This window comes from Bipolaris oryzae (assembly GCF_000523455.1).
Source record: "Bipolaris oryzae ATCC 44560 unplaced genomic scaffold scaffold_40, whole genome shotgun sequence".
NCBI classification, from domain to species: Eukaryota; Fungi; Ascomycota; class Dothideomycetes; order Pleosporales; family Pleosporaceae; genus Bipolaris; species Bipolaris oryzae.
In genome coordinates this window covers 58,643-82,121 of record NW_006911316.1, presented here as the reverse complement: position 1 = coordinate 82,121, position 23,479 = coordinate 58,643, and the positions used below count along the sequence as shown (strand labels likewise).

Genomic DNA, 23,479 nt, shown 5'->3' with positions numbered 1-23,479 from the left:
TGCTCCTGACTTGTGTAATAGAGCCACAACTACCAATGCTTCTCATTGAGTCACGTGGCTGCGGAATCCAAACGCCAATATTGATACATCTGCTAGCATAGGCATCTCTCCTCCTAGTCCAAACACCAATGCATTTACCTTGTTTCACTTCGGCATGTGGAGAGCTAAAGCTTCTAATGCCGAGGATCTTACTGATCAATCGAAGAGTGGAGTGTGGTGGCAACCAGCGTCGATGCGTCGGCTCGGGATCTTTCCAAGCCACCCCACCCCAGTCCATGCATCGGCAACTCGCTAGCTTCTCAGCCCATTGGCATCGCACAACGCGCACATTTACTACGCGTCTTATCTGGACTCGGCAATGCAGATTAGCCCAATCTACCTGACAAAATGCGGAGTCGCTTGTTGGGGATTCACGGGCTGGGGAGTGGGGTCACGACAACCCGATCCCGATCCCGATCCCTCGGCAAGAGGGGAGAGAGTGCACCTGAGTATGATTCGGTATGATAAGAAGCAGTCTTTATTATAGAGACGGTATGAGCCTTTTGATGCTCCCGGGTGTTTTCCCTTATCACTTCCATATCAATTTTCCAGCAATCTTCCTATTCACCATTACTGCGTTGGACTGATGGCACACGACACCAAGTTCGATGTCGGTGTTGCAGTGATTGGTGGTGGGCCTGCTGGCATGGCAATAGCCCTCGGATGCATCAAAGCCGGCATCGACGTCAAGGTGTATGAACGATATCCCTATGCCAGGCCAGCGGGAAACATCCTCAACCTATGGCCACCGGCCATACATGCACTCAAGTGCATGGGCGTGAATACCACGGACCTCGGAGCTGCCTCGCCTGCAACCACATTCCGGAACCCCAGTGGACATGTACGTGCTACGGTACGGCTGGCAGATGATGTCGTGGAGAAATACGACGGTGGTTTCCTTGGGCTTTTGCGACCAGATCTGTACAAGCGGATGTTGTCAGCTATCCCTGAGGGCGTCATGGAATTCAATAAGTCAGTGACTGCATTCGAAGACACGGGCGACTGTGTCCGGATGACATTAGGCGACGGTACCATCGTCCAAGCCGCCGTCGTCATCGGTGCCGATGGCATCGACTCTTCCGTCCGCACTCACCTTTGGGGCCAAAGTCCACGAAGAAACCACGACCTCCACGTTATCGGCGGCTTCACCTTCGATACCACCGACGGCGTCATCCCCGACGAATGCGTCATCACCCACGATCCCCAAGTCCAGGGCACATACGGACCTCTTCTGAGCCAGGGCCGCAAAGGCCTCCAGTGGTGGTTCGTCGAGTCATGGCCTGATGACAAACCCGTAGAAGAAGACCTTAAGAGCCGTGCTCAGATGCTGTCGAAAAGATTTCCGGGACCCCTCAGTGACCTGGTGCAGGGTACTGCACCAGAAGATGTTGTCATGTGGCCAATCCGTGATAGAGTGCCACTTAAGAAATGGTCCAAGGGCCGCATGAGTCTTGCTGGAGACGCCGCACACGCTACATCTCCCTACGCTGCTTACGGCGCGGGAATGTCAATCTCAGACGGGTATTTCATTGCGCAGAGTCTGTACAAGATTGATCTCTCCGACACAAATGCGGTTGCGAACGCGCTGGAGCGGTACGAGGGGTATCAGCTGGCACATACGACACACATGGTTGAATCGGCATATTTTGTTGGGAGGCTCTTCCATCATGTTCCGTTTCCGCTGAATTATTTGCGGAATCTCGTGCTTGACTGGACGCCGATGTTGCAGCGGGAAGTTGGTGATAAGAACCCTGAGGAGATTACTGGGCAGTTGAGGCTGATGGGACGGGACATTACTGTCTAGAGTGCGGGACGCTCTGAGCTTCCAGGACCGACTACTATGCTTGACATTAATAGATATTAATTATGACAGGGTAACATAGAGCTTGGATGTTACGCAGTTTAAGGCTGGTAGAAGCACCTGAGCTTGGTACGTAAGTACAGCGAAAGAGGCTGGCAAGTTTTCCTTTTACTGAGGCCAAGAAAAGGGAGAATAATGTAGGAATTTCGTAAAGCACCTAGCCGTCATTCAATGGAGTAGTATCGAATAATACCATTCAAAGTCGGGTTCCAATAGCACATTACTTATCCGAATTTCAGTTCAATAAATTTCCGTGTATTCTTCATTACTCATCTAATGTGAAAACAGCACCCTCATCCTTCATTCATACAGAAATTCTTTCACACCTTGAAGCTTCAATTGAAAATAACATCTTGAGATCGGCCAAAGGTTTGTCTTCTGTAGCTTTCCGGCGGCTGCGGTGCGTTTAGAGGAAGCAGTCTTGTAAGGTGGGCCACCCTAGTCCTCACGCTTGAAAGGAGCGGTCTTATGAGGAGGACTGGCTTCACGCTTGAATGGCGCAGTCTTGTGAGGTGGGCTTGCTTCACGCTCCTTGAATGGCGCCGTCTTATGGGGAGGGCTGGGATCCCTCTTGAAAGGAGCAGTCTTGTGAGGTGGGCTTGCCTCCCGCTTGAAGGGTGCGGTCTTGTGAGGAGGGCTGGCCTCACGCTCTTTGAAAGGAGCAGTCTTATGTGGTGGGCTACGCTTCCAAGGAGCTTCCACGGCGTCCCTCTTGAACGGGGCAGTCTTGTGTGGAGGGCTACGCTTGAATGGCGCCGTCTTGTGGGGTGGGCTTGCTTCGCGCTCTTTAAAAGGTGCGGTCTTGTGAGGAGGACTGGCCTCACGCTCCTTGAATGTCGCAGTCTTGTGGGGAGGACTGGCCTCGCGGATGGCAACCTCAGCAAGGACAGCAGGAGCTGGGATGGCGGCAGCCGAAACGGCGCCCGCTAGAAGGGGAAGGAAGACGATGCTGGAGAACTTCATGGTGAAGGTAGATGTGAAGTTTAAGGAGACGTTTGTGAGTAAGGTTAAGCTGTGAGAGATGGAAGAGGAGGTAGAGGAGGTGGGTTGTGAGTTGTGAGTCTTCTAACAGGGCGTTCAGCTCGAATATATACTCATCTTTTACCTATGTTCTATTTTGAGCTGGACATAACGATGGTACCATCCACGCTACTAATCCTAGCGTCTGTACGTATTGCCTCCGTATCGGCTATTTTGCACAACGTTCCGGGTAAAACTGATGACTCGACTTCTAGCTACACTCGATCAAGAGTGATGACGACATCCGTGCTGATGCAGAGGGTATATGTGCCATTGTATCGTTTGAGATGTTCGACGTCCCTGCTCACGCCATGCCAAGGACTTTTGCGAGATAGATATTGTTATGGCTAACTTTCCATTTATTCCTGTACTCTCGTCCTATAGGATATTTGTTAGACTACATACAGCATGTATATCAACATCACAAAAGGCTACACAGTACTATACAAACTGACACACGAGTAGTTGCCTGTACCGCTTAGAGTGGCTGGTGAGCTGCCCCCAAAACGGATAATTACTACAGTAAGCTACATACATAGCTAGTTATCAGGCGTTACGCGCGATTTCGGAGATTACAATATCCCTTTAGGCCTTCAATCTCATGATGTCGCGATCCTAAATTCCCTTTTTAGGCCTAGTCTCAGCTGCGCAGTGGTGGGGTCCGATCCTTCCGAGATATCGTGCTGACGGCTGTCACTCAGCCTCACATATTCTCCTACCCTAAAAAGCTTAGATCTGAGGATAAGTTGACAGCATACCAGCTGAGCCTCCACTCCAAGTTCAGCTATTTCAGCCCCGTATCGGGCCGGAGGACTGCAACGTGGGACAATGGGATTTTAGTAGACGTGCACATTTAACCGGGTTCAACGGTGCTGCCTGCCATAGACTAGAAATAACCATGCGAGTTGGCCGTAGTAGTTAGTAACCAGCTGATTATGAGGTACATCGTTGCAATAGAGTCGAGTCGTCAGTATGCCTGGTCAGCACAGATTAGTGCGAGCTTCTTGTGTGCTGCGAAGCCGTTGTTTACTATACAGGTGTCTGAAGGCGGGTGATGTCTTTCCATTTTTCGCCTAGATTCATGCAAGGATACCATGAATCAGCCTCACAAATATCTTTAGTAGTCTGTAAGCGCCCTAGAGCGTGGCTGCCATGAGCTTCGGCATTTTACAGCCACACTCCAACATTGTTAGCATTCGATAACATGATACTACTATAGTCACTAAAGCACTAATAAATTACATTTCCGCCGTGATTGCTTCCATCTAGACCCAACTCCCTCTCCTTTCCCTCCTACCATGCTCTCGATCCCCCTCACCACCATCCTCATCCTCTCACTCCTCCAATCCTCCCAAGCCTCTTCCATCCCCTGGCAATGCACACCCGGCCTCGCCGACCTAAACACCATCTACCCCGACCTCGCCCCCAATTTCCAAGAAAACAATACTATCGGCGAAGGCACAGATGGCCAAGTCCTCTTCTCCCCCTCATCCGCCACAGCACTAAAACGCTTCTTCCCCAACTCCAGCACCCCAGATCAGATCCACCAGGAATACTGGATCGGCCACAGCCTCGTCCACCCTAACATCGCAGCCACGCACTCGCTAACCTACATCGAGTCCGCCACGCATGGGTACTGGGAAATGGAAATGGAATTCGTCCCCTTTCCTCTCCTCGACCTCCTCGACTACGACCGGTGGGCCGACCGGCACTGGTCCTTCGACGCTATAAGCTGTCTTTTCGCACAAGTCGTTGACGCCGTAGCCCACATGCATGAACACGGGATCGCGCATCGTGATTTGAAGGTTGAGAATATACTGGTGGCGCGGGACGGCACGGTCAGAGTGATTGATTTCGGCAGCGCAGCCGCATCTCGCGATATGCTTACGGGAGCGCGAGTGGCAAGCTGGGCGAATTGGATTGGGACCCCGGTTACGATGGCGCCGGAAGTGCATGGGGAGCGGTTTTTTGATATGGAGAAGGCGGATGTGTGGGCACTTGGGGTGGTGTTTGTGAGGTTGTGGTTAGGGGTGTATCCTTGGGAGCCGGAGATGGTGTTGGGTGGGCTGGAGGAAAATGGAGCGTTTGGTGTTTATCTGGAGGAAGTTGAGGATGGGAGGGAGTGTGGGGAGAGGGAAGATGAGGATAGGTTGTTGTGCCAGATACCGTCTGAGAAAGCGAGAAGCGTGATTGCGGCGATGCTGGAGGTTGATCCGATAAGAAGGAGTACTTTGCCGGTGGTGCTGAATAGTGCTTGGCTTAGGGAGGCGTTTAGTCATTTGTTGAAGTATGCATCTACTTGATTTATCATACTACCCAGGCATGAAGAATTCGTCGTCTAGGGATTACATCGTTTTGCATAGACATGGAATAGAGATACAACTATAGTTCATTAAAATCAAACTTTTTCACACTAATTAGATATAAACTAGGTCCAGCTTCTAAATGAACCCCACCAGACTTCTAAATCAAGGAGGCGGTTGTACTTGATTGTGGGCGGCGATGATGACGGTAAGTAATTAAATCCTGGTAGGAACGCTGACAGAATATTTACTGATAGATAATGGCTGGTATCATAGCAGCTACTTCCTCGCTATATAGTCTCACTTCCATGACGCTGATCTCCCTATAGATCGTAGAGTTCATAGTGATGTACCACAAGGTCGGGGCCTGATGAAAAAAGTGTGCATGTTGTCGACAGTATCGGTCTTTGTTCGGTGAGAGTGCGTCCCCAATACTCGGGCGCCGGCCGGTCTTCTTCTGAAAACTAATGTCCAGGTGTGTATGCTTATTTTTGATTATTGCTTACTCTTCGCTCATAAGGCCCACGGTCCTGTGCTTACACAATAAGCTCGACCTCAAGCTTACAGGCTACATTCTGGTTGCCTAAAGAACGTTCAGTATTAGCTATGTTTGCGTGGAGCTTCAAGTTAAAAATTCTAAGCATCGTAACGTTTACTTGAATCTCACTAGATCTGCATCTAACTTACCGTATACTCGCCGAGGTTTAACATAAATCGGAGGAAAGCTTAAGTTCTTATCAGTTTATCGCTGACAACTAGAATAAGCTTTTTATGTAGTCTTAACCAGTCATAAAGCCTACAGCGGTACTTGGAGGCATTGTTTCACTACTTCCTTTGCCAAGCAAGACCGCTAGGACGCTTCTACGTAGGCCATTGAGGCGACTGGAAAACGATTTCTGACGAGCCCAACCTGCAGAGATGCAAAGCAGAGTTCTGGGGCGGCTGTATCGTTCGGGGTGCCTTTTTTTTGATGTTGGGACATTACCAACAATTCAAAGGCTCGGCCGAGATCAAGACGGACGCTCTCCCTCTCTTTCCGGAACCAATGCCGCATTATTTCCAAGGCACGAGAAGCGAACTCCCAATATCAAAACGGTTATAATCAAAGTCAAAGGCTCCGCTTGGGTGGATATCGTTTATCTGTGTTGACAGTTGAAAATCGCATCCATTCCATGTGCCGCGCGGAAGCTTTCCTCTCCGGCACTTTATGATTTGATGACACGTTATCATTCGCCAGAGCCAGGACGCCTCATGGAGCTTGTTTGGGATTTCATCTCTTTCTTCTTCTTCTTGTCTAGATCTGTGACCGATAGTTGGGTCGCCTTGTATTGGCAAGTGAGCTTGTGCCACGAGATACATGTCACGAGTTGTTTGGTGCAGGATTTGTCTAACCCAGAAGCATGTCGTTTATCGGTGATCGGTGACAAGTTGTTTAGGGAGCAAGTTAGTGTCCAGTCGGGTCGTGTGCAATATAGGGTGAACACGAGAAGCGAGACTGGGCAAGGAAGGCGACGGTGGGCTTGCTGCAAGATAAATGGTTGCATCGTTAGTCGATGCTGCGGTGGTAGCGTGGTGGAGTGCAATGGTTGGCCCATGGCCATATTGGGCAAGCCACCGTCTCTGTGTGGGGAGGGCCTTGATTGGCTTGGAGGGAGTCAGCGTTGGATGCAAGGTCCATGGGATTCAGAGCATGGCATGCACAGCGGGTGGTGTCCCGACATCCGTTGAGAGTGGAGGCACCAAGGCAATGGGTGGGAATAGCGGAGTCGAAGGATGCGCTGGCGAGGGGTAGAGAGGGAGCGAGTGCAATCAGAATGGCAGCTGAAAGTGACACCCCACGCCTGTCATGCAGACGCCCTGCGTAAGCGTTTTTTCTTCTTCTTCCTCTTCTATTCTCAGGCTCTAAGACGTGCAGTGCATATGCAGCAGACGATGCCAGTAGAGCATGGTAGCGATGACGATGGCAATGGCGGCGGTGGTGATGGTGGTAGTAGTGGTAGTAGTGGGGTCGGAAGAGAGGATGGAATCGGACCTATTCATAGTCTTGAAAGGTTGTACGTGTAAGTGGTATTGGTACATGTACTACTAGGCCAGGCGGCTTTGTCAAAGCAGTTCTCCCGAGCTGCAGGTAGCCGTGGTGTTGGCTTGGAGGCGCGAGCACGTCATGGAGCGAGTCGTGTGCCCGTCATTGCTGCGGTGTAGGTGTGAGTGTGAGTGTGAGCATGAGGCGCACAGACAAGATGAGGGCGTGGATGCGGGGTAGGCAGCGTGGTGGTGACACGCGACGGCGCCTCCAAAGCTGACGCCCATGGGCCGAGTGTAGATATTATGTATGAGGGTGTGTTTGCGTGTGTCTGTATATGGCCGGCGATGACGCTCCTCGGTTGGTGACGGGACAGTGGGGAGGCGCTGGATGGAGATGGAGCGTGGCGACTAGCAGTAGCACGGGCGCATACATATCACAGTGCCGAGTCAAGCAAGATAGCCTGCCTGTGGGGCCCATGCTAGTATGGTTTTTTGTAGTCGTGGGTAGTGGTAGTGGTAGTGCACAGTAGGTGTTGAGCTCCCACAGGGCCAGAGGGCCTCAAACCGCCGGCTGCAGCCACGGCGCCGTACAACCCCAAGTGAATAGTACAGTAACACTGCGCATGCTGGCCTCATGCTCTGCCCATGTCCAGTGCGATGCTCACCCCTCTGCCGCTTTGCCTCCCAGAACAGGACAGCTCTACTATGATGGGGCATGGCGCGGACGGGCATGGAAATTTCTCCGAGTCTCTCCCTCGTCGAGTCACAGTTTACTAGCCACTTGGATGTCGGCGCCAGATACAAAAGCATCCACGCTGCCTCAAAAACGCCCATACGCCCATCCGCCCCCGGCTCCCGCTCGCGCACCCATAGCGGTACGTACTCCGCAAGTATACAGGCCCAGTGCTCACATCCGGTCGTCCATCCATCCATCCATACACACCAACCCTCTCCCCTCCCCCCCCACGCTTCCTCAACATCGACGTCAGCGGCACCATTTCCGCCCTACGCGCAGCGCCTGTTTCGGACCCGACCGACCATCCCACGCCGTCCCAGGCCTTTGCCTGCGCGTTGCACTCCCTGCCCTGAACACCAACCTTAACCCTCCCCTAGCCCTCGTCGACCCTTTTGTTACCCTCGACCCGCCCGCCAGCCAATTGCAGTCCCCCAATCTGCACCCGTCCCCACGCTATCTGCATCTCCTACCCCAGACTTCTCCCTGACCACACTGACCTCCCCCTACCCTTGCCCTCCACTCTGACGTCCTGCCGTCGCATACAGCGGCTTCTGGCTCTCTCTCTCGCTCTCTCTCTCTCTCTTCTGCCCCTGCTCCTCTCACTCCTGCTTTCATCATCTGCCTGACTCGCCCTCGCTCAGCAAACTTTGTGGGATGAATTTCGGCTTCAAAAACGACACTTCGCACTGGCCCGTTGGACAAGAACACATCAACCGATAATCTGGTTACCTCCCCTCCCCCCGCATCTGCGCTTCCTTCTGGTGATAGCGTCGGATTAAAAAAGCCTCCCTTGCTTTTTCCCACGATCCTCAAACGCTTGCCCCATTGTACTAGCAGCCTGCTTGATCTATACGACTTACCAAATCGGAAAACTGCTGCAGGTGGGCACCCTGCCACCACGCGAGCCATCACCTCCATCGCGGTCTTACTATTCTTATCGTGCCGTGGGCCTGCGTAATGGAGTCTTCTTTAATCCTTCTCTCTGCCAACATCCGCATTCTGGTACGTCGATTCTCCATTTATCATGCTCCTTTTGCTGCATTGCAGGGAAGAAAAGAAAAAGAAAAATCTGTCTTTTACATCGGGGGCGGCCTTGGTGGCGGGTCCCTCATGCACGCCTTTGCGCAGGGTCGACGTCTTATCATCCCCTGCCGCACCAAGTTTTTCTCCCTCGCAAGTCGGCTTTAGCTAACATGATTACTTCCAAGGATACAGAGCTTGCTCTGATACACATTCCATTGCGCCTATACCGTACCTTTCTTCAGTCCATCCTCCAGCTAGTGTTGCCTAATGCAACTCGCGATGGCTTTGACAATGGCTCGGGTGCGGTACAGCCTCTAAACGGCTGGCCCTGCGAGCATCCTTTTGTAAACATCTCCATCACCCCGGTTGAGTGTTCTATTGTATGCTCGAGGGATCTTGCCAATGAACTGTTCGTACCGGTTCTCTCTCTACTCGATGCCGAGTCTAGAGAATCCGTAAACATTACTCAAGACGACTTTGTCGTCATGCAAGTCGACGGCGAAGGACTAGATGCTGGTCAGCGTGTCCTCGAACTGACGAGTCCGCTTGCCCTTGCTGGCATGTGAGTATTATCGTTGCGTGCAAGACGATCCAAGGCTGACGCAACATTAGACCCATCTTCTTCATCACAACCTACTTCTCCGACTACATTCTCGTGCCTCTCCGACACCGCTCCCAAGTCGTGCAAGCACTCGAAGAGCGCGGATTCCAATTCGAAAAAGACACTTCGTCCTACGTCAACTCCTTCCAACCTGGCCGTAAGCATTCGGCCGCTTCCCTGGAAGTCCAACCCCCAAGGAGCCCGCCCCCAACCACCATCTCCGAACTGCAAACAAAGACTTTTGCTACTCTAAAGCGCCGCAACATTGTGCCCACGGTAGACTCTAGCATCCGTCTGGTACAGTGCGCAGGCCGTCGGGATGGCATGAATCAAGCGCGCAATCGCAACAGCAGGACCACAGTTGCCGATGACGCACTCCATCTTGGCCTCGTAAAATGTCTCATTACACAGCCTTATCCGAAATTTTTATCCCTCACGCTAACCGACACTGAATCGGCGGCTCTGCTCCTGGATCACACGCTACTACCGCACTTTGTCCAAGATACTTTGCTGGGCTCGAGGGACGAGTTTCTTACCCCTATCACGCTTGATCTGAGGGAATTGTCCATGGAGAGTACGGGTATCGTGTGTGGCGTGGCGGGTCGGCTGGTGGGCGAGACGACGCGCCAACTTCAAGATCCTGTTGAGATGAGCTATTTAAGCACGGCAAGGGCAGGTACAGTCATGGTCGCAGAGGAAGAGTTGCAACGGGCGCTGGGTGCTTTGCGAGGTGCAGAGAACGGTGTGGCAGCTGCGAATGAGTAATGAATTGGACAGAGCCGTGTCCGTGTGGAGCGACTGGCACTTGATGATTTTACGCATTATGGTAGCCTGGGCGGGGGGGGTTTTCTTTGGATGCGTATGCATTGGCTGATTAGCCGCAAAAATGGTGTGGGGTTGTTCTCTTTTTTCTGCATTTACTATCGGTAGTATAGTCGACATGATGGTGGGAGAGTCTTGTATATTGTACTTCTCTCTCCATTTATCACAATCCAACGATGATTTGCTGATTCCAAGCGCTCTACATATGATTTTCCAAGTGCACGCGCTGCCTGCCCAGGCAGTCTCATACTCATATCCATGTACAATGGTAGTGGGGAGCCAGATAAGAAGGGTCCACACGCGTTCCTCGTGGGGCCAGGTCAAAACGCGCCGGAAATAAGCGCGAACCATTTCTTAACCCCGAACGTGCATGGCACTAGACTAGAAATGCGTTTCCACAACAAACAGACATCCATATCAGCCCAATTCTTATCCGCTCCCGCACCACAGTCTTAATCTGAGTGCAGCGAGCACAACGCGTCGACCCAAAATGGCGCCATCCCATTCTTCGTACACGGCAAGCCCGACGCGCTTCCAATCACCTCAGCGCAGCCCGTCGCGTCCGCTCTCACAAGATGGATCGCAGTATGAGATGGATCTAGACGCCTTAGGCCTCAATTCGACATTCGAATCAACCGAGCTTGAGCATAGTCATCAGCCGCCCGTCGACCGTGTAGACACGAGCGAGATCGAGGGACCAGAAGACTTTACCATGAACATGACCTACTGGATGACGGCTGATCTGCCCCTGGCGCAAATCAAGTCGCGGAAAGAGGCCAACACCAAGCGCCCGGCGGCACGGATGGATGCTATACCAGACGGCAGCGAAGGGCGGCAGGCGACAGAGGTGGGTGAACCGGTAGTCGTAGTCGAAAAGCCCAGGCAACAGTCAAACGAGCCGTCTCGCACCGCGTCACCCAATAGGCGCGCAAACGGCTCATCGGAAGAGCGCCGGCACAGCAAAGCAGTGTCGGAACGATCAATGGAGAATGATGAAAAGGTTCGCAGCTTCCTCAGCAACCTCCCAGACACGGAAATGGACGGTGCTCTCACCGGAACACCATTGCATGGGCCCCGGCGTAGTTTCCTGCAGGTTCCTAGGTCTTCACCACCAAAGGCGCGATCACTGCAACCTACCGTCGAGGACTATGATACCCCGCGGAAACCCACTCTGGAGACTGTCATACGGCACACTTCGGCCATAATTGATACGAACGAACAGGATGTCGCCCGCAACAAGATTGCAGAGCTGCAGCATCAGCTCGAACAGCAAGAGTCGTCTTCGAGGTCGCGTATCACAGAACTCGAAACCATCTTGTCGTATACCCGTTCCGAACTCGAAAGCACCCGTGCTGAGAATTACAAACACAAGGAAAAGTTGTCGAGCCTGGAAAAGAGCATGCAGCGTCAAAGTGCTGATCATGATGCAGCTCGTGCAGCTGCTGATGTCCGGTTGAAGTCGCTCGAAGAAACTGAGCGCCAGCGGAAAAATCTCGAAGAGTCGAACCGACAGCTCGCTGAAGAGATCAAGACACAGAGCCAGAGCCTAGACGAGGTGCAAGCGGAGCTGTCGCACGCTAAGCTTTCGCATGAGCGAGAGGTCCAAGACTTGAAAGGCACAGAGGCACAACGATCTGATAAAACAGACGAGAATGCGGAGAACAAACGATTGCTGCTAGCCGAGCAGCTGTCGTCAGTTCAGGCACGAGCCAACGCTCTTCAGTCCAATCTCCAAACGGCGACAGCCGAAGCAAAGCTGGCACGTGAGGAGGCACGGGAAAAGAATCAAATTTGGTCTGCGGTCGAAGCAACTGCCTCTGAGCAAACTCGACGCATTGTCAAGCTTGAAGGGGAACTACAAAATGCGCGTTTTGAAGTTCAGTGTGCGAAGGCTGATGCTCAAGCTAAGCAGCAATTGTTTCAAACGAATCTCGATCTCAACACTCGCCTTCGTGCGCTGCAATCTGAACTCGAGAGTACACGAAAGGACTCTACTGGACACAGCCACGGAACTGGGCCTGATGAATTAGAGGCTCACATTCGCTCTCTCCAGTCTCAGCTAGATTCTGTACGTGCAGATAATGCTGCAAAAGACCAACAACTTCAACACACAGTCTCTCTAGAAACCGAGGTTCAGTCACTTCGAGCTCGAATTACGGCTACCGGGGACGATCAGACTACCAATAATGGACAGTCTCGCCAGGTCACCGAGCTGGAAGCTCGCATACGAGTCCTCCAATCGGAGCTCATAACCAAGGATGAAGAGATGAGAAATATGATTGAGAAGGAGGAACAGGCTGAGCATCGAATAAACACTTACCAGGGCCGCTTGCAAAGCCTAGAAGCTGGTAATGCCAATCTTCGCCAGCAACTAGCAGAAGCACACCGTGAAAGTGCCCAAGCAAGAGGCGATGCTGAACGATTTGAACGAGACTTGGAAGATGCCAATGATCTGTTGAAAGAAGCTCGAGCCGAGGCAGACCGCCGTGTCAGCGACATTGACAAGAAGCTCAGCAAGATGAAGGAGTTGAAGGTCGAGGTTGAGACCAAGTTTAAAGAATTACGAACACAACACGACGACATGATTGAAGTACACGACACCACAATGGAAGGAGTCCGCGACAAGGCCGAAGACGCCGTACGCAAAGCCGGCGCACTCCTGGAGCAAGAGCGCAGCGAAAAGCGACGCATAACACGAGACCTCAAGCGGATCAAAGAAGAAGTCGAAACACTACGTAACACTGCAGCACAACAGGTCTTGAGCCAAGACGATGACGACTCTACCATCGATGACCATGACACGACAACTGGCGCATCTGCAATGGCTACCAACACTCAAGCCGCGGAGATCACTAGCCTCCGCAGCATCATCCGCACCCAACTTGCCGACATCAAAGCACTAAAGTCAGAAGTTTCAGCCCTCCGTAAAGAAGTCAAAACGCACAAGTCCACACGCTCAGGCTCTTCTTCTCCCACCATCTCCACACTCGAATCCACCATTTCTGCCCTTCGCACAGAAAACGCATCCCTACAATCTCTCCTGGCTACCAAAGAAGCAGACCACGAGGCTGTCAACAAAGCCATGGATGAAAAATTGGCGGCGCTACTAAGTAAAGTGATGAAGGAAAAGGCCAAGACGCTCGTGGGCAAGCGCGATGGGCAGTGGAGTGAGAGTGTCAGGGAGCTGGAGAGTGAGAGAGAGATGCTGGGTAAGGTGGTAATGAGGCAGTGGGGGAGAGAGGAATTGGGAATTGAAGAGGAGAGGGAGGCGAAAGATGGAAAGCAGACGTATCGGTACAAGTATGCTAAGCGGGCTTGAATGGTGTTTTTTTGTAAAGATATTAGTTGGGGATCTTGGGTCGAGCGGCTATCGGGGCGTTTTCTCTTTGGCTTGCTTGAAGGCCGCTCTTTTTTTTTCAATGTGAATATGATATTTTTGGTATGAATCCATGCACGCATTTCCAAAAAGTCCATCAATCGAGGTTTCCAACGCCTATTGTTCTATAACCCCAAATCTTCTCCGTACTCCATTCAAACTCCCAGACTTGATCCCATTCCCCATCTACTTCGTGTCCCCGACAGAAGAATCAAAGCAACCCCTTCCTCGCCAACTCCACCTTCTTCGCAAACTCGCCCTCCTTCCATCCCCCCTTGGACCCACAAATCGCAATTCCATCCCCAAGCTCAACCTTATCTTCTACATTTTCCCACGCGCAAGGGCAGTGATGCGGGAAGTGGACGCAGGACAGTGTACCGGGGCAGAGGTAGTGTGAGCATTGCGCTATTATTTTACATTAGCCAAACCGTTTGAAAAAAAAAAGTTTTACACATATGTGTATATGGGGGTAGAAGGGGAGGGAACGTACCGCCTTCATACTGCGCCTGATACCAACTACTATCGCTCCGCACGTTTTGTGCTTCACCGTGATTGTGGCCGCCGCCGTGGTTGTGACCGCCGTGGTGGTTTCCCCCGCCGAACATTTGGTCGAAGAAGCCGAATTGCGCGGTGATTGGGTATGCGAGAGAGAAGAGGAGGAGGATGATTGCGTTAAGGCGAGGCATGATTTCTTGAGACGTTTTTTGGAATTTATTTCCTTGGTTTTTTTTTTTCTTTGGAGCGCGAAAAGGGAATGACTGCACTGAAAGTACGAAGGGGGAGGGGAAACACAACGGGGTCTTTGGTTGCAGAGAGAGATATGCGATGGTGGACCGCGAACATACGAAGTGGATGATGTGGAGGTTTAGTGCTTCTGGGTAAATCGCATGCAAACAGTGCAAACACACCCCATATCTCTTGATTGGCTGGCGCAGCTCTGGTTGCAGGGATGTATCGGTCCCGCGCGCCTCTTGGCGAAAATTGGGGGCGCGAGCTCGGTGATCCGACGAGAAAAAAATGCCGACCTTGAGAACTTTCCCCAAGCCCTACCTAGCTGCTACTACTACTACTACTACTACTACCAGGTTTTTTATCACCCCGTCGCCAACGCCCACCACCATCACCTATTTCCCCCTTTCTTAAAACCCCAAAAGTTTCAATTCGCGCTCCTCGCATCCCGCAGCGTACGTTTCCTTGCCCCCCAACTCCTCTTCGCCTCCGACCTTGTCGTTGCGCGCGCAGGAAAATTTAAAAAAGAGAGAGAGAGAGATGTGTAGAGCTAACGAAAAAACCGCCTAAACAGCATGCATCTCATGTACATCCCCGACCCGGCGAACCCGTCGAAGCGCATCTACACGCTCAAGAAAGTGATTGATGGCGAGGTCAGCAAGAGCGCGCACCCGGCGCGCTTCTCGCCCGACGACAAGTACAGCAGGCATCGGGTTACGATCAAGAAGCGGTATGGACTGCTTTTGACGCAGCAGAGTATGTTATTTTTCAGGTATCTGTCTTTGAGCTGGAAGGGGGATTTGGGGGGGTGTCGGGATTGTTTGGTGGGACATGGATGGGAAAGCTAACGCGTGAGCAGAGAACAAGGTCGCTGAGAAGATCTGAGTGTGCGTTGCGCGGTCAATACGATGGATACGACAAGGTGCTGTGTTGTGTAAAGGAAAAGGAGATGAGGGGATGTGAAGAAGGGAAGAAAGAGAGTGGATCAAGGGCGTTTACAGGCGTAAAATGGGCGAGGGCACAAAAATGTCTCGGAGAGAGAGTTGTCACGCCCTGCTTTTGAGGAAATGAGGGTTCTTGCTTGTGTGGGTTTGCAAATGTCTGTTATAGCAATGTTGCGGGCTTATGGCCCTTGTATGCGACTTACTTGCACGTTTGCAGTGGGGAGTGAAGATGTGGAAATGATTTTGTGAATGCGATGACTGAATGATGATGTCACGCTTTACGATTGATTCAACGGTCCAGTTATTATGGTATGTGGTTTGGCTAATGTATCTTCGCCCGCCCACTATCTTCACCCACCAACTACCATCCACACTCGCAACATGAAAGCTTTCCATTTCAACAAAGATCAATCATTCCACATTACCACTAGACAAAATTGTACGAAGCAGCGAACGAACGAAAGAAAGAGAAAAAAAAGAATATACCTTTCAAGGGCAAATGAGAGACATGAGAAGATATAAAACGCCTCAGGAACCCCAAACATTATGCTTGGTATCGAAGCAAGGCTTTCTCCGTCCGCATACTCATCTCGATCGTTGTCATGACAAAAGAAAAGTAAAAAAAAAGTAAAAAAAATCAGTACCAGCAAGTTCCCAAGTGCCCAGTCAAGTCACCAGTACAATGGAGGGGTTGTTCCAAGGGAAAATGAGAGGAGGAGGAGACTACAACGTACATCTCCTCCTAACCTTCTTCTCTTTATTCAGCCTCGTGACCACCTCTTCCACGTTAGCGAATTGCTCGTAGAACTTTAGCGATTGCGGATTTAGCAGTGTGCCGCTGGGTTTGATCTTTTTTCCTGAGACAATTTGCTTGACGGGGAGTTCGACTTTTTTGAGGTTTACGGTTGTCTGGTGATGATTTGTTAGCTTTTTTTCCCTTTTTGTCAAATATCACTTTCGACAAATTATGCCTGACTCCCCTCCCCTTACCCACCCATCGCCCTTCCCCTAACTTCCACCGTGTACAACCCATTGCCCACCGCCCTCCATCCCCCTCCTCCTTATAAGAATGAAGGGGAGAATGAAAAAAACGGTAAACGAGAGGGAAAAAGAAAAGAACACAAACACACAACGTACCGGAATCTCCCAAGTCTGAAACACAAACCTCGGAACATGCCTCTTACTCCTCTCTTCCGCAATCTTACTCTTAATCCGCTCGACCAACCCCTCTCTAAACTCACACCCCCTAGCCATTTTCAAAAACAACATGACACTCTCATCCGCATCCTGCGGGCGGCGCTGCCCCACAACAATGCAATCCGCGACCTCTGGGAAATGCGCTTCAATGACACTGTAAATATCTGCGGACCCAAAGCGCACACCACTCGGATTCAACACGCCGTCTGCACGGCCAAGAAAGAATATCTGGCCCGTGACGGGGTGCATCTGGATGAAGTCGCCGTGTGTCCAGACATTCGGGAAGCGCGCATAGTACGCTGCCTTGTACTTTTTCCCTGCGGCGTCGTCGCCCCAAAAGCAAACGGGCTGGTTGGGAAACGAGGCCGTGGCGACTAGCTCGCCCGCCACACCGTCTGGGACTGCTTCTCCCGCATGGCCGCTAGGGACCAGGGCGTTGTAGACTTCGACTTTTGTGCCCAAGCAGGGACCTTGGCATCCGCCTGCGTAGAGGGGTTCTAAGGGGTTTTCCATGCCGAACCGACCCGCAATGTCGGTGCCGCCGGAAATGTTTCTGAGGTGGACGGAGGCAGGGAAGGCGTCGTCATAGAACCAAGTGAATTGCGCTTCGGGGAGTACCATGCCCGTTGTGCCTACGCTTTTGAGGTGCGACAGGTCGAACAGTGAGCGTGGCTGGATATTCCTTTTCTGGAGCTCGTGTAGGAAGCGGGGGGATGTACCGAAGTCTGTAACGCGTTGTGAGGAGAGGATGGAGAGGAAGGCTTGGGGGGTTGGGCGGAAGGGAGAGCCGTCGTAGAGGATGCTGCGGCAGCCGAAGAGGAGGATTTGGATGGATACTAGGTACATGATCCAGCCAGTCTATTTTTTTCCAATTGTCAGTACAAGGCGTTGGAGAAGAGGGTGGGACTTACGGTTGTATATTGCAGCACCACACTTTCCGGCGTCACTTCCTTGTGCAGAATACTCTCTTTGCACACGTTGACCAGCACGCCGCCAGTCGAATGCGCAATGCATTTCGGCACACCCGTCGTCCCACTAGAATACACAATCAGGAAAGGGTCGCGAAAAGCAACTCGCTCGAAAACAAGACCCTTATTTCCCTGCGCAGCTTCCAGAAAAGTCGCCAGTGTCTGCGTACTGCCCAGCCCTTCTATGCCTGCTGGGCAGCCACGAAACCGGGGCTGTGTTACTACGCCTTCGAATTCCGGTACGTCCTGCATACCAGCAACAAGCTGGCTAATCTTGGGCCGCAGATCGATCGTCTTGCCATTGTACACAGCCCAGTCGTCCACAAAGACATATTTTGGCTTGATCTGCACGAGGCGCTCGAGAATGCCTTTTGCGCCCATGTCGGTACTGCTAGAGCTGAAGAGCGCGCCTAAGCTGACTGTAGCCATGAAAACGATGAACGTGTCGAAACTGGTAGACGCAATGAGGGCGACTCGATCTCCTTTCTGCACACCCTTTGCACGCAGCGCATTGGAGAGGAGACCCACGCGCCGGCGAAGCTCGCCCCAAGTTAGATGCGCGACATCTGTATTTCCTTCTCGGATCTCCGTCAACGCGATTTTGTCATCTTCTTTGTAGAGGGTAGTACAACGCGACGAGTCCGTGTCAGATGCGGTAAAGAGGATGTTTTCTGCAAAGTTGAGATATGTGCCGTGGAACCAGTGGGGGTTTTCTTCCATTGGAGTTGAGGTGTCGACGACCTAATATGTTCAGCAAAGAGCGATGCAGAAGTCATAGACTGGAGAGTTTACCTGATTGTAAGAACCAGAATGGATCAAGTTGGATATCGTCCACACGTCGTTCCAGAAATCAGTTCGGTTTGGGCCAACACTCCACGCGTACAAATCACGGTAGCTCTATTCTCATGTGTTAGATACTTGTTATTTATTTGCGAACCTCAAAATGAAGAGGTTGGTGACTTGCCTCCATCTTCAGCCCATACTTAGCATTCGCATTTTGCATGAATTTCCACATGGCCGTCGACGTTGGATCTGGATGCTCCCATAGTTTACGCGGCATGGGCAGACTAGGAGCCGACTGGGGCTCGTAACCATGCCCACCGACATCCATGACCTGTTGCATCATCTTTTTTGCAGGCGAAAAAGGTAGACGTCAAAACTAAAACGAAACAAACCAACGGATCGGCCAAAATGCCGACAGACTGCTATATGTTGTACAAGAAGATGTGCAAGATCAAGGCCCAAGGCTGACTGGGGACGAACAAAGTTTGTTGATCTATCATGTGGGAAAAGAGGGATTTTTGTTTACATTCTCGACAGAGGGGTACCACTCAGGTGTTATGCTCATGACTCTGTTTTCTTTCTTTTTTTGTTTGTCCAACTCAAAACTCCCTGGATGATCGCCATCGCGGAAGACACGGATCTTGGAAACACAGCTGTAGTGTTGGGGTGACATGCATGTCGACTCTGGAACCGCCGACAGGCCCCAAGCCCCGAAAAGCAACAATGGGAGAGGGATCGAATGCATGAGAAATGACATGGATTCGCGCTGAGCCAGATAGGGGAGAGAGGCGCGTGGAGACAAGTGCAGACAAGTGCAAGAGATGCTGCTGTTGTCTTATGCAGTGTTTCGAGGTACAAAGAGTCGGTTGGATGCGCTGTAATGACATGTACATCGGTAGATGTTCTCCCGCTTTACCGTAACTAGACGTGAAGTTGACGGTCCGCGGGGAACCTTCCAGCCGCATTAAACAAACATTTTCGTTGCTTTTCCCGGCTTGGCTAACATATGCTGTGTGCAATTGGGAGGTTTGCTTGGATGGTCTTATCACGCCTTGTTCTTTGATTTTTGCAAATGGAGAGATTAATGCTTGAAGGGATGCCAACTGAGCCCCTTTATAGGTCTAGATTTTGAGCTGAACGTCGTGTATCTAGATGCTGCTGTTCATTACCTTGGGTGGTTAATGTTTTGAAACGGTGGTCTACTTTGGACTAGTGATCGGCGATGCGGAGTAGTCTGTGCCGATGTCAGGGTTTGGGTGATGGAGCTGTCTGGACAGCTTGGAGACTGGGAGCTAGTACTGCATGGTAGCGATCGTCACGTGACCTTATCTTGGTGCAAGAGTGTTGTGTATCAGGATCTCTCACAAAAACATACGACAGCGGGGATTCATTCAGTGGTCGACCACCTGAATACTAATCCACTAACGAGCTAGCTGGCTTGCGAACAGCGAAAAGGTCTTGATGATCATATGTACAAAATATCGTGATTTGATTTATTGTACCTGCTTGTACGCATTAGGAATAGCTGCAGGGCAAGCGACATGTTCAAGTCATTGCTATGACTGACGATCAAAGCCAATTCGTTCATGAGTTTTATGCATATTTTGACTCGCCAAAGTTGAGTCGGAAGTGCAATCACACTACAGACACGTGTTCACGTGATCAAAGTCACCTGACCCTCTCGCTCTCTACTCTAGTCAATCTCCGCACCTTCCCCCCACGCACCCCCACCCCTGCTCGCACGACGGCAAGCAAACCGCTATCAAAATGCCTTCTCGTACATGCAAATATCCAAATTTCCACGCCCACGGTTCCCGCACTCGTCTCAAACAATAGTCTTGCGGGCCCAGACCCACATCTTCCGAGCACTCGGTTATTAAACACTATATTCAAAACGCTGACAGCACGGCTGGGATGGTGTGCACGTCGTATGTGGAATTAAATCATGGGACATGCTGTTAGATAAGGCGGGTAAAATTTTGGGGTGATTTCTCCGCCGGGTGAAGACGATAAGGCGGGTTATTGGGATTGCGAGGGCTAATTAATGAGCTTTTTGGGAGGGTCTTGCTTGCGCTCTCGAGTGCAATATGAACATGCAGGACGGCAGGTAGGATTGTGCGGGTATGGGCCGTGTTTCCTTTGGCCTTGCTCTTCCGACCCACCCCGGTGGCCGAATCATGAGCGAAACAAGGCGAATAAGGTTGGGTGGGGTGTGATGGTGTCAGCGTGCCAAGTATGGCGAGGGTGACAGGGTGCTGCGTTGCGTGTGTGGTAGTGTGGAGGTACAATTGGAGATTCTGGACATCAAGACGCTGCTAGAAGATGAAGTCAGTTGCAGTTGGAAGTTTCTTTCCAACTTGATGTTTAATTGCATGGTATGTTGCATAGTGATAAGTTCATCTCTTCATATGTCTTGTAACCTTGTAATTCTATATAGTTGAGAATCTGTATCATCAGCCTGAATCCCTTAGGCATATGACTTCTCGGTACTGTCTCTAGCGAGGAGTACACGTCTCTTTGCCGTGCTTGTAGTCCTCTTTGGAACCCCTTCCCAGGAATTGGCATAGGTAGCAACGGCCTCCGCAACACCCTTGGTGTGAAGGACCCAGGCGTCCAGATTGAGATTCTTGACTGTATCGCATGGCAAGTGAAAGCAAGGGTCGTAGTTAACACCAGCTGTTCCGCCAAAAATAGTAGCCTGCTCAGAAGTCTTCTGCACATCTCGGCCTGTCGAGGTTCCTCCGACAGGAATGCCAGCATAGACAAACGGTGCATGATCGGAGCGGCCGTCATACTCCTTTGGGATAGTAGTTGTTCCTGCGGCTTTGAAGTACTTCTGGAAGAGGTTTTGTATCTGAGCGGAGCCGTTGGGTCCAGGCGTGCCAAAGGCTTTGCCATCGCCATCGTAGGTTTGGTGGACGTAGTTGAGCGAGCCAAGCTAGAACAGAACCGTAAGCAGCCATGTCCACAAAGCATAAAGTGCAGTACATACCAGGTCGAAGTTCAAATAAGCACAGATTTTGGCATTTTCAGCTGGAGTGAGGTTCTTGATAAAATGTGTTGAGCCGGGTAGATAACCGGACTGTTGGGCGGTCCAAAAGGCAAATGTTACTGCGTTCTTGATTTTGTACTTTGACAACCCTTTGGCGACCTCATAGATCCCAACTAGGCCACTTGCAACGTCGTTGATTGCTGGGCCCTCGAGCACACCATCTGAGTGAGCGCCGACAATGAGCTTGTTGTTATGGTCGCCGGACTTGGTGGTAGCAATGAGGTTTGATGAAGTGATGTTGCGGATGTCTGTGATACTCGTATGAGCCATGTTGCCCCTCCAAATCATAAAACAGCTTACCTGAGTAGACGTCGAAACTAGCAGATATCTTTTTTCCGCATTTGAGTGCCGCAACTATGGGAGTAGATACATTCTTGATGATATTTAGGGTAGGGACGTATGGACCCTCGGGCCGAGGAGGAGCGAGCAGAGTGCCGTCTTCAGGGCCTTTGTCATCAATGTTGTACAGAATAGATCCGACTGCTCCAGCAGCACCAGAATAAGCAGATTTGATACCATAGTCGCATGTCCCACGGGCTATGAGGGTGATCTTGCCAGCTACTGCCGCAGTATAATCAGTCTGAAGATTTCAAGATTAGTTGCAAGTCAGATATTCTACCAAGATAATTTCACAAACATACCCTATTGCATCCACCTTCGACAATGATCAAAGGGGCAGTGACTTTTGCGGTGGGAGAATACTGGAAGAGCGAAGACTCCGAATCCGATAGGACAGTGCCATTGATAGAGAAGGAATTTATCTGATCACTCCATGAAACTACTCACGGGAAAGTCTGAAGAGAAACATCGTAATAGTCGAGGGCATCAAGATTGTCTTTGAGCCACTTGAGTGTTGCCACCTGTCCTGGGCTACCCATGCTCCGACTATTGTTTGGAGAGCCATTGGCAAAGTCTTGCAGTTTTTGCGCACCGGCGAACAAGTTATCACGAAGGATTCGAGACTTGAGCAGTGCCTGGAGATTGTTGGAGCATGAAATGTTTTGCCAAGGTGCAATCGACGTCTTACGGGGCTTACGGCCGGCTTGTCGCTTGCAGAAGCGCTAGCAACAAGCGCAGTGAATATGATGGAATATCTCATGGTGCCGACTACGAGAACGAGTATCCAAAAAGACGGTTTAGGGAAGAATGTGGGCAACAACAGAGCTGACTGTAGTAGAGGCGGTCGCTTTCAATACTCTTGATGTGACCCCTTAAGTGATGTAAAGATGTAGTCTTCTGTTGAGGGCTTACCACGCTGTGAATGGACCAACAAGGTATTGACGACGTAAAGGAATGTTGGCAGCGGCATGTCAGCGGCAGGACTGCGGTGACATGGAGTAAGCACCGGCATCGGGGCGAATACATAGCTAGCTACATGTATTTGATGTATTCAAATGCTGCGCAATGATGTACGGTCAGTAGTCGAGATGGCGTACGTCAGACGGAGGAATTCAGTGGCCAGTATGTAGAGGCATAAGCAATCACGTAGAGCAAGCACGCGAGGTTGGCTGTTAGATGGCGGCAAGACTAACTTGGATTTGTTTACAGGGTAAGGAAGGTGCACTAGGCCAGATGGAGCAAACAATCCATGCAGGTTTAGCTGCATATCAGAACGGTTTGGAGGGCATTCGGTACGCGAAGAAATAAGATTTATCGATTCGATGTAATGCAGGGCTATGATTTGTCGGATCGATACAATGATGGCAAGAAACTGCGTGCTAGCCTGTTTGCCAGGTCACGTTGCAAATACTAGACATGTACTGGGAGGATTTAGTGAACTGTAAGTGGATGATTTCAAACATCATCCATCTAAGAAAGTATCGTTAAGGTTCACGCCCACGACGTCTGGACGAATATCGCAGACTGTGGAGATACCAGGAACAAGGTATGCGCTATTTTGCTTTGCCCGAGATGGAGCAGAGGGTAGGCATAGTTCAACTGTTCCATTTTACGTGCATGAGATGGTTGTTGAAAAGTGTCATCCATACATAGCTGCGTAT

General features: G+C 51.0%; 10 protein-coding genes across 10 annotated transcripts; 5 read left to right on the top strand and 5 right to left on the bottom strand.

Moving 5' to 3' along the window:
- Positions 1–685: 685 nt before the first annotated feature.
- Positions 686–1,843, top strand: COCMIDRAFT_91376 (uncharacterized protein; the record flags this gene model as incomplete). The annotated part of the gene is made up of 1 exon (XM_007688314.1): positions 686–1,843. One exon carries the CDS (start codon positions 686–688, stop codon positions 1,841–1,843), a length of 1,158 nt encoding a protein of 385 aa, XP_007686504.1.
- Positions 1,844–2,338: 495 nt separating this feature from the next.
- On the bottom strand, positions 2,339–2,863 carry COCMIDRAFT_91260 (uncharacterized protein; the record flags this gene model as incomplete). Its single annotated transcript, XM_007688313.1, has 1 exon — positions 2,339–2,863. One exon carries the CDS (start codon positions 2,861–2,863, stop codon positions 2,339–2,341), a length of 525 nt encoding a protein of 174 aa, XP_007686503.1.
- Positions 2,864–4,689: 1,826 nt separating this feature from the next.
- On the top strand, positions 4,690–5,223 carry COCMIDRAFT_91241 (uncharacterized protein; the record flags this gene model as incomplete). Its single annotated transcript, XM_007688312.1, has 1 exon — positions 4,690–5,223. The coding sequence occupies one exon, from the start codon at positions 4,690–4,692 to the stop codon at positions 5,221–5,223; it is 534 nt and encodes a 177-aa protein (XP_007686502.1).
- A 3,718-nt stretch (positions 5,224–8,941) lies between these two features.
- Positions 8,942–10,373, top strand: COCMIDRAFT_35422 (uncharacterized protein; the record flags this gene model as incomplete). The annotated part of the gene is made up of 3 exons (XM_007688290.1): positions 8,942–8,986; positions 9,193–9,569; positions 9,620–10,373. 3 exons carry the CDS (start codon positions 8,942–8,944, stop codon positions 10,371–10,373), a joined length of 1,176 nt encoding a protein of 391 aa, XP_007686480.1.
- A 547-nt stretch (positions 10,374–10,920) lies between these two features.
- COCMIDRAFT_25040 (uncharacterized protein) lies at positions 10,921–13,749 on the top strand (the record flags this gene model as incomplete). The annotated part of the gene is made up of 1 exon (XM_007688275.1): positions 10,921–13,749. One exon carries the CDS (start codon positions 10,921–10,923, stop codon positions 13,747–13,749), a length of 2,829 nt encoding a protein of 942 aa, XP_007686465.1.
- Positions 13,750–14,017: 268 nt separating this feature from the next.
- On the bottom strand, positions 14,018–14,492 carry COCMIDRAFT_91304 (uncharacterized protein; the record flags this gene model as incomplete). The annotated part of the gene is made up of 2 exons (XM_007688311.1): positions 14,018–14,211; positions 14,297–14,492. 2 exons carry the CDS (start codon positions 14,490–14,492, stop codon positions 14,018–14,020), a joined length of 390 nt encoding a protein of 129 aa, XP_007686501.1.
- Positions 14,493–15,110: 618 nt separating this feature from the next.
- Positions 15,111–15,420, top strand: COCMIDRAFT_91225 (uncharacterized protein; the record flags this gene model as incomplete). Its single annotated transcript, XM_007688310.1, has 2 exons — positions 15,111–15,291; positions 15,395–15,420. The coding sequence occupies 2 exons, from the start codon at positions 15,111–15,113 to the stop codon at positions 15,418–15,420; spliced, it is 207 nt and encodes a 68-aa protein (XP_007686500.1).
- Positions 15,421–16,202: 782 nt separating this feature from the next.
- COCMIDRAFT_35418 (uncharacterized protein) lies at positions 16,203–18,704 on the bottom strand (the record flags this gene model as incomplete). Its single annotated transcript, XM_007688289.1, has 5 exons — positions 16,203–16,388; positions 16,617–17,534; positions 17,588–18,385; positions 18,437–18,541; positions 18,582–18,704. The coding sequence occupies 5 exons, from the start codon at positions 18,702–18,704 to the stop codon at positions 16,203–16,205; spliced, it is 2,130 nt and encodes a 709-aa protein (XP_007686479.1).
- Positions 18,705–20,385: 1,681 nt separating this feature from the next.
- COCMIDRAFT_91365 (uncharacterized protein) lies at positions 20,386–20,676 on the bottom strand (the record flags this gene model as incomplete). The annotated part of the gene is made up of 1 exon (XM_007688309.1): positions 20,386–20,676. A coding segment is annotated over one exon (291 nt), but the record flags the coding sequence as incomplete, so codon positions are not given.
- A 218-nt stretch (positions 20,677–20,894) lies between these two features.
- COCMIDRAFT_35417 (uncharacterized protein) lies at positions 20,895–22,578 on the bottom strand (the record flags this gene model as incomplete). Its single annotated transcript, XM_007688288.1, has 6 exons — positions 20,895–21,365; positions 21,420–21,727; positions 21,780–22,059; positions 22,121–22,240; positions 22,286–22,453; positions 22,507–22,578. The coding sequence occupies 6 exons, from the start codon at positions 22,576–22,578 to the stop codon at positions 20,895–20,897; spliced, it is 1,419 nt and encodes a 472-aa protein (XP_007686478.1).
- Positions 22,579–23,479: the final 901 nt, after the last annotated feature.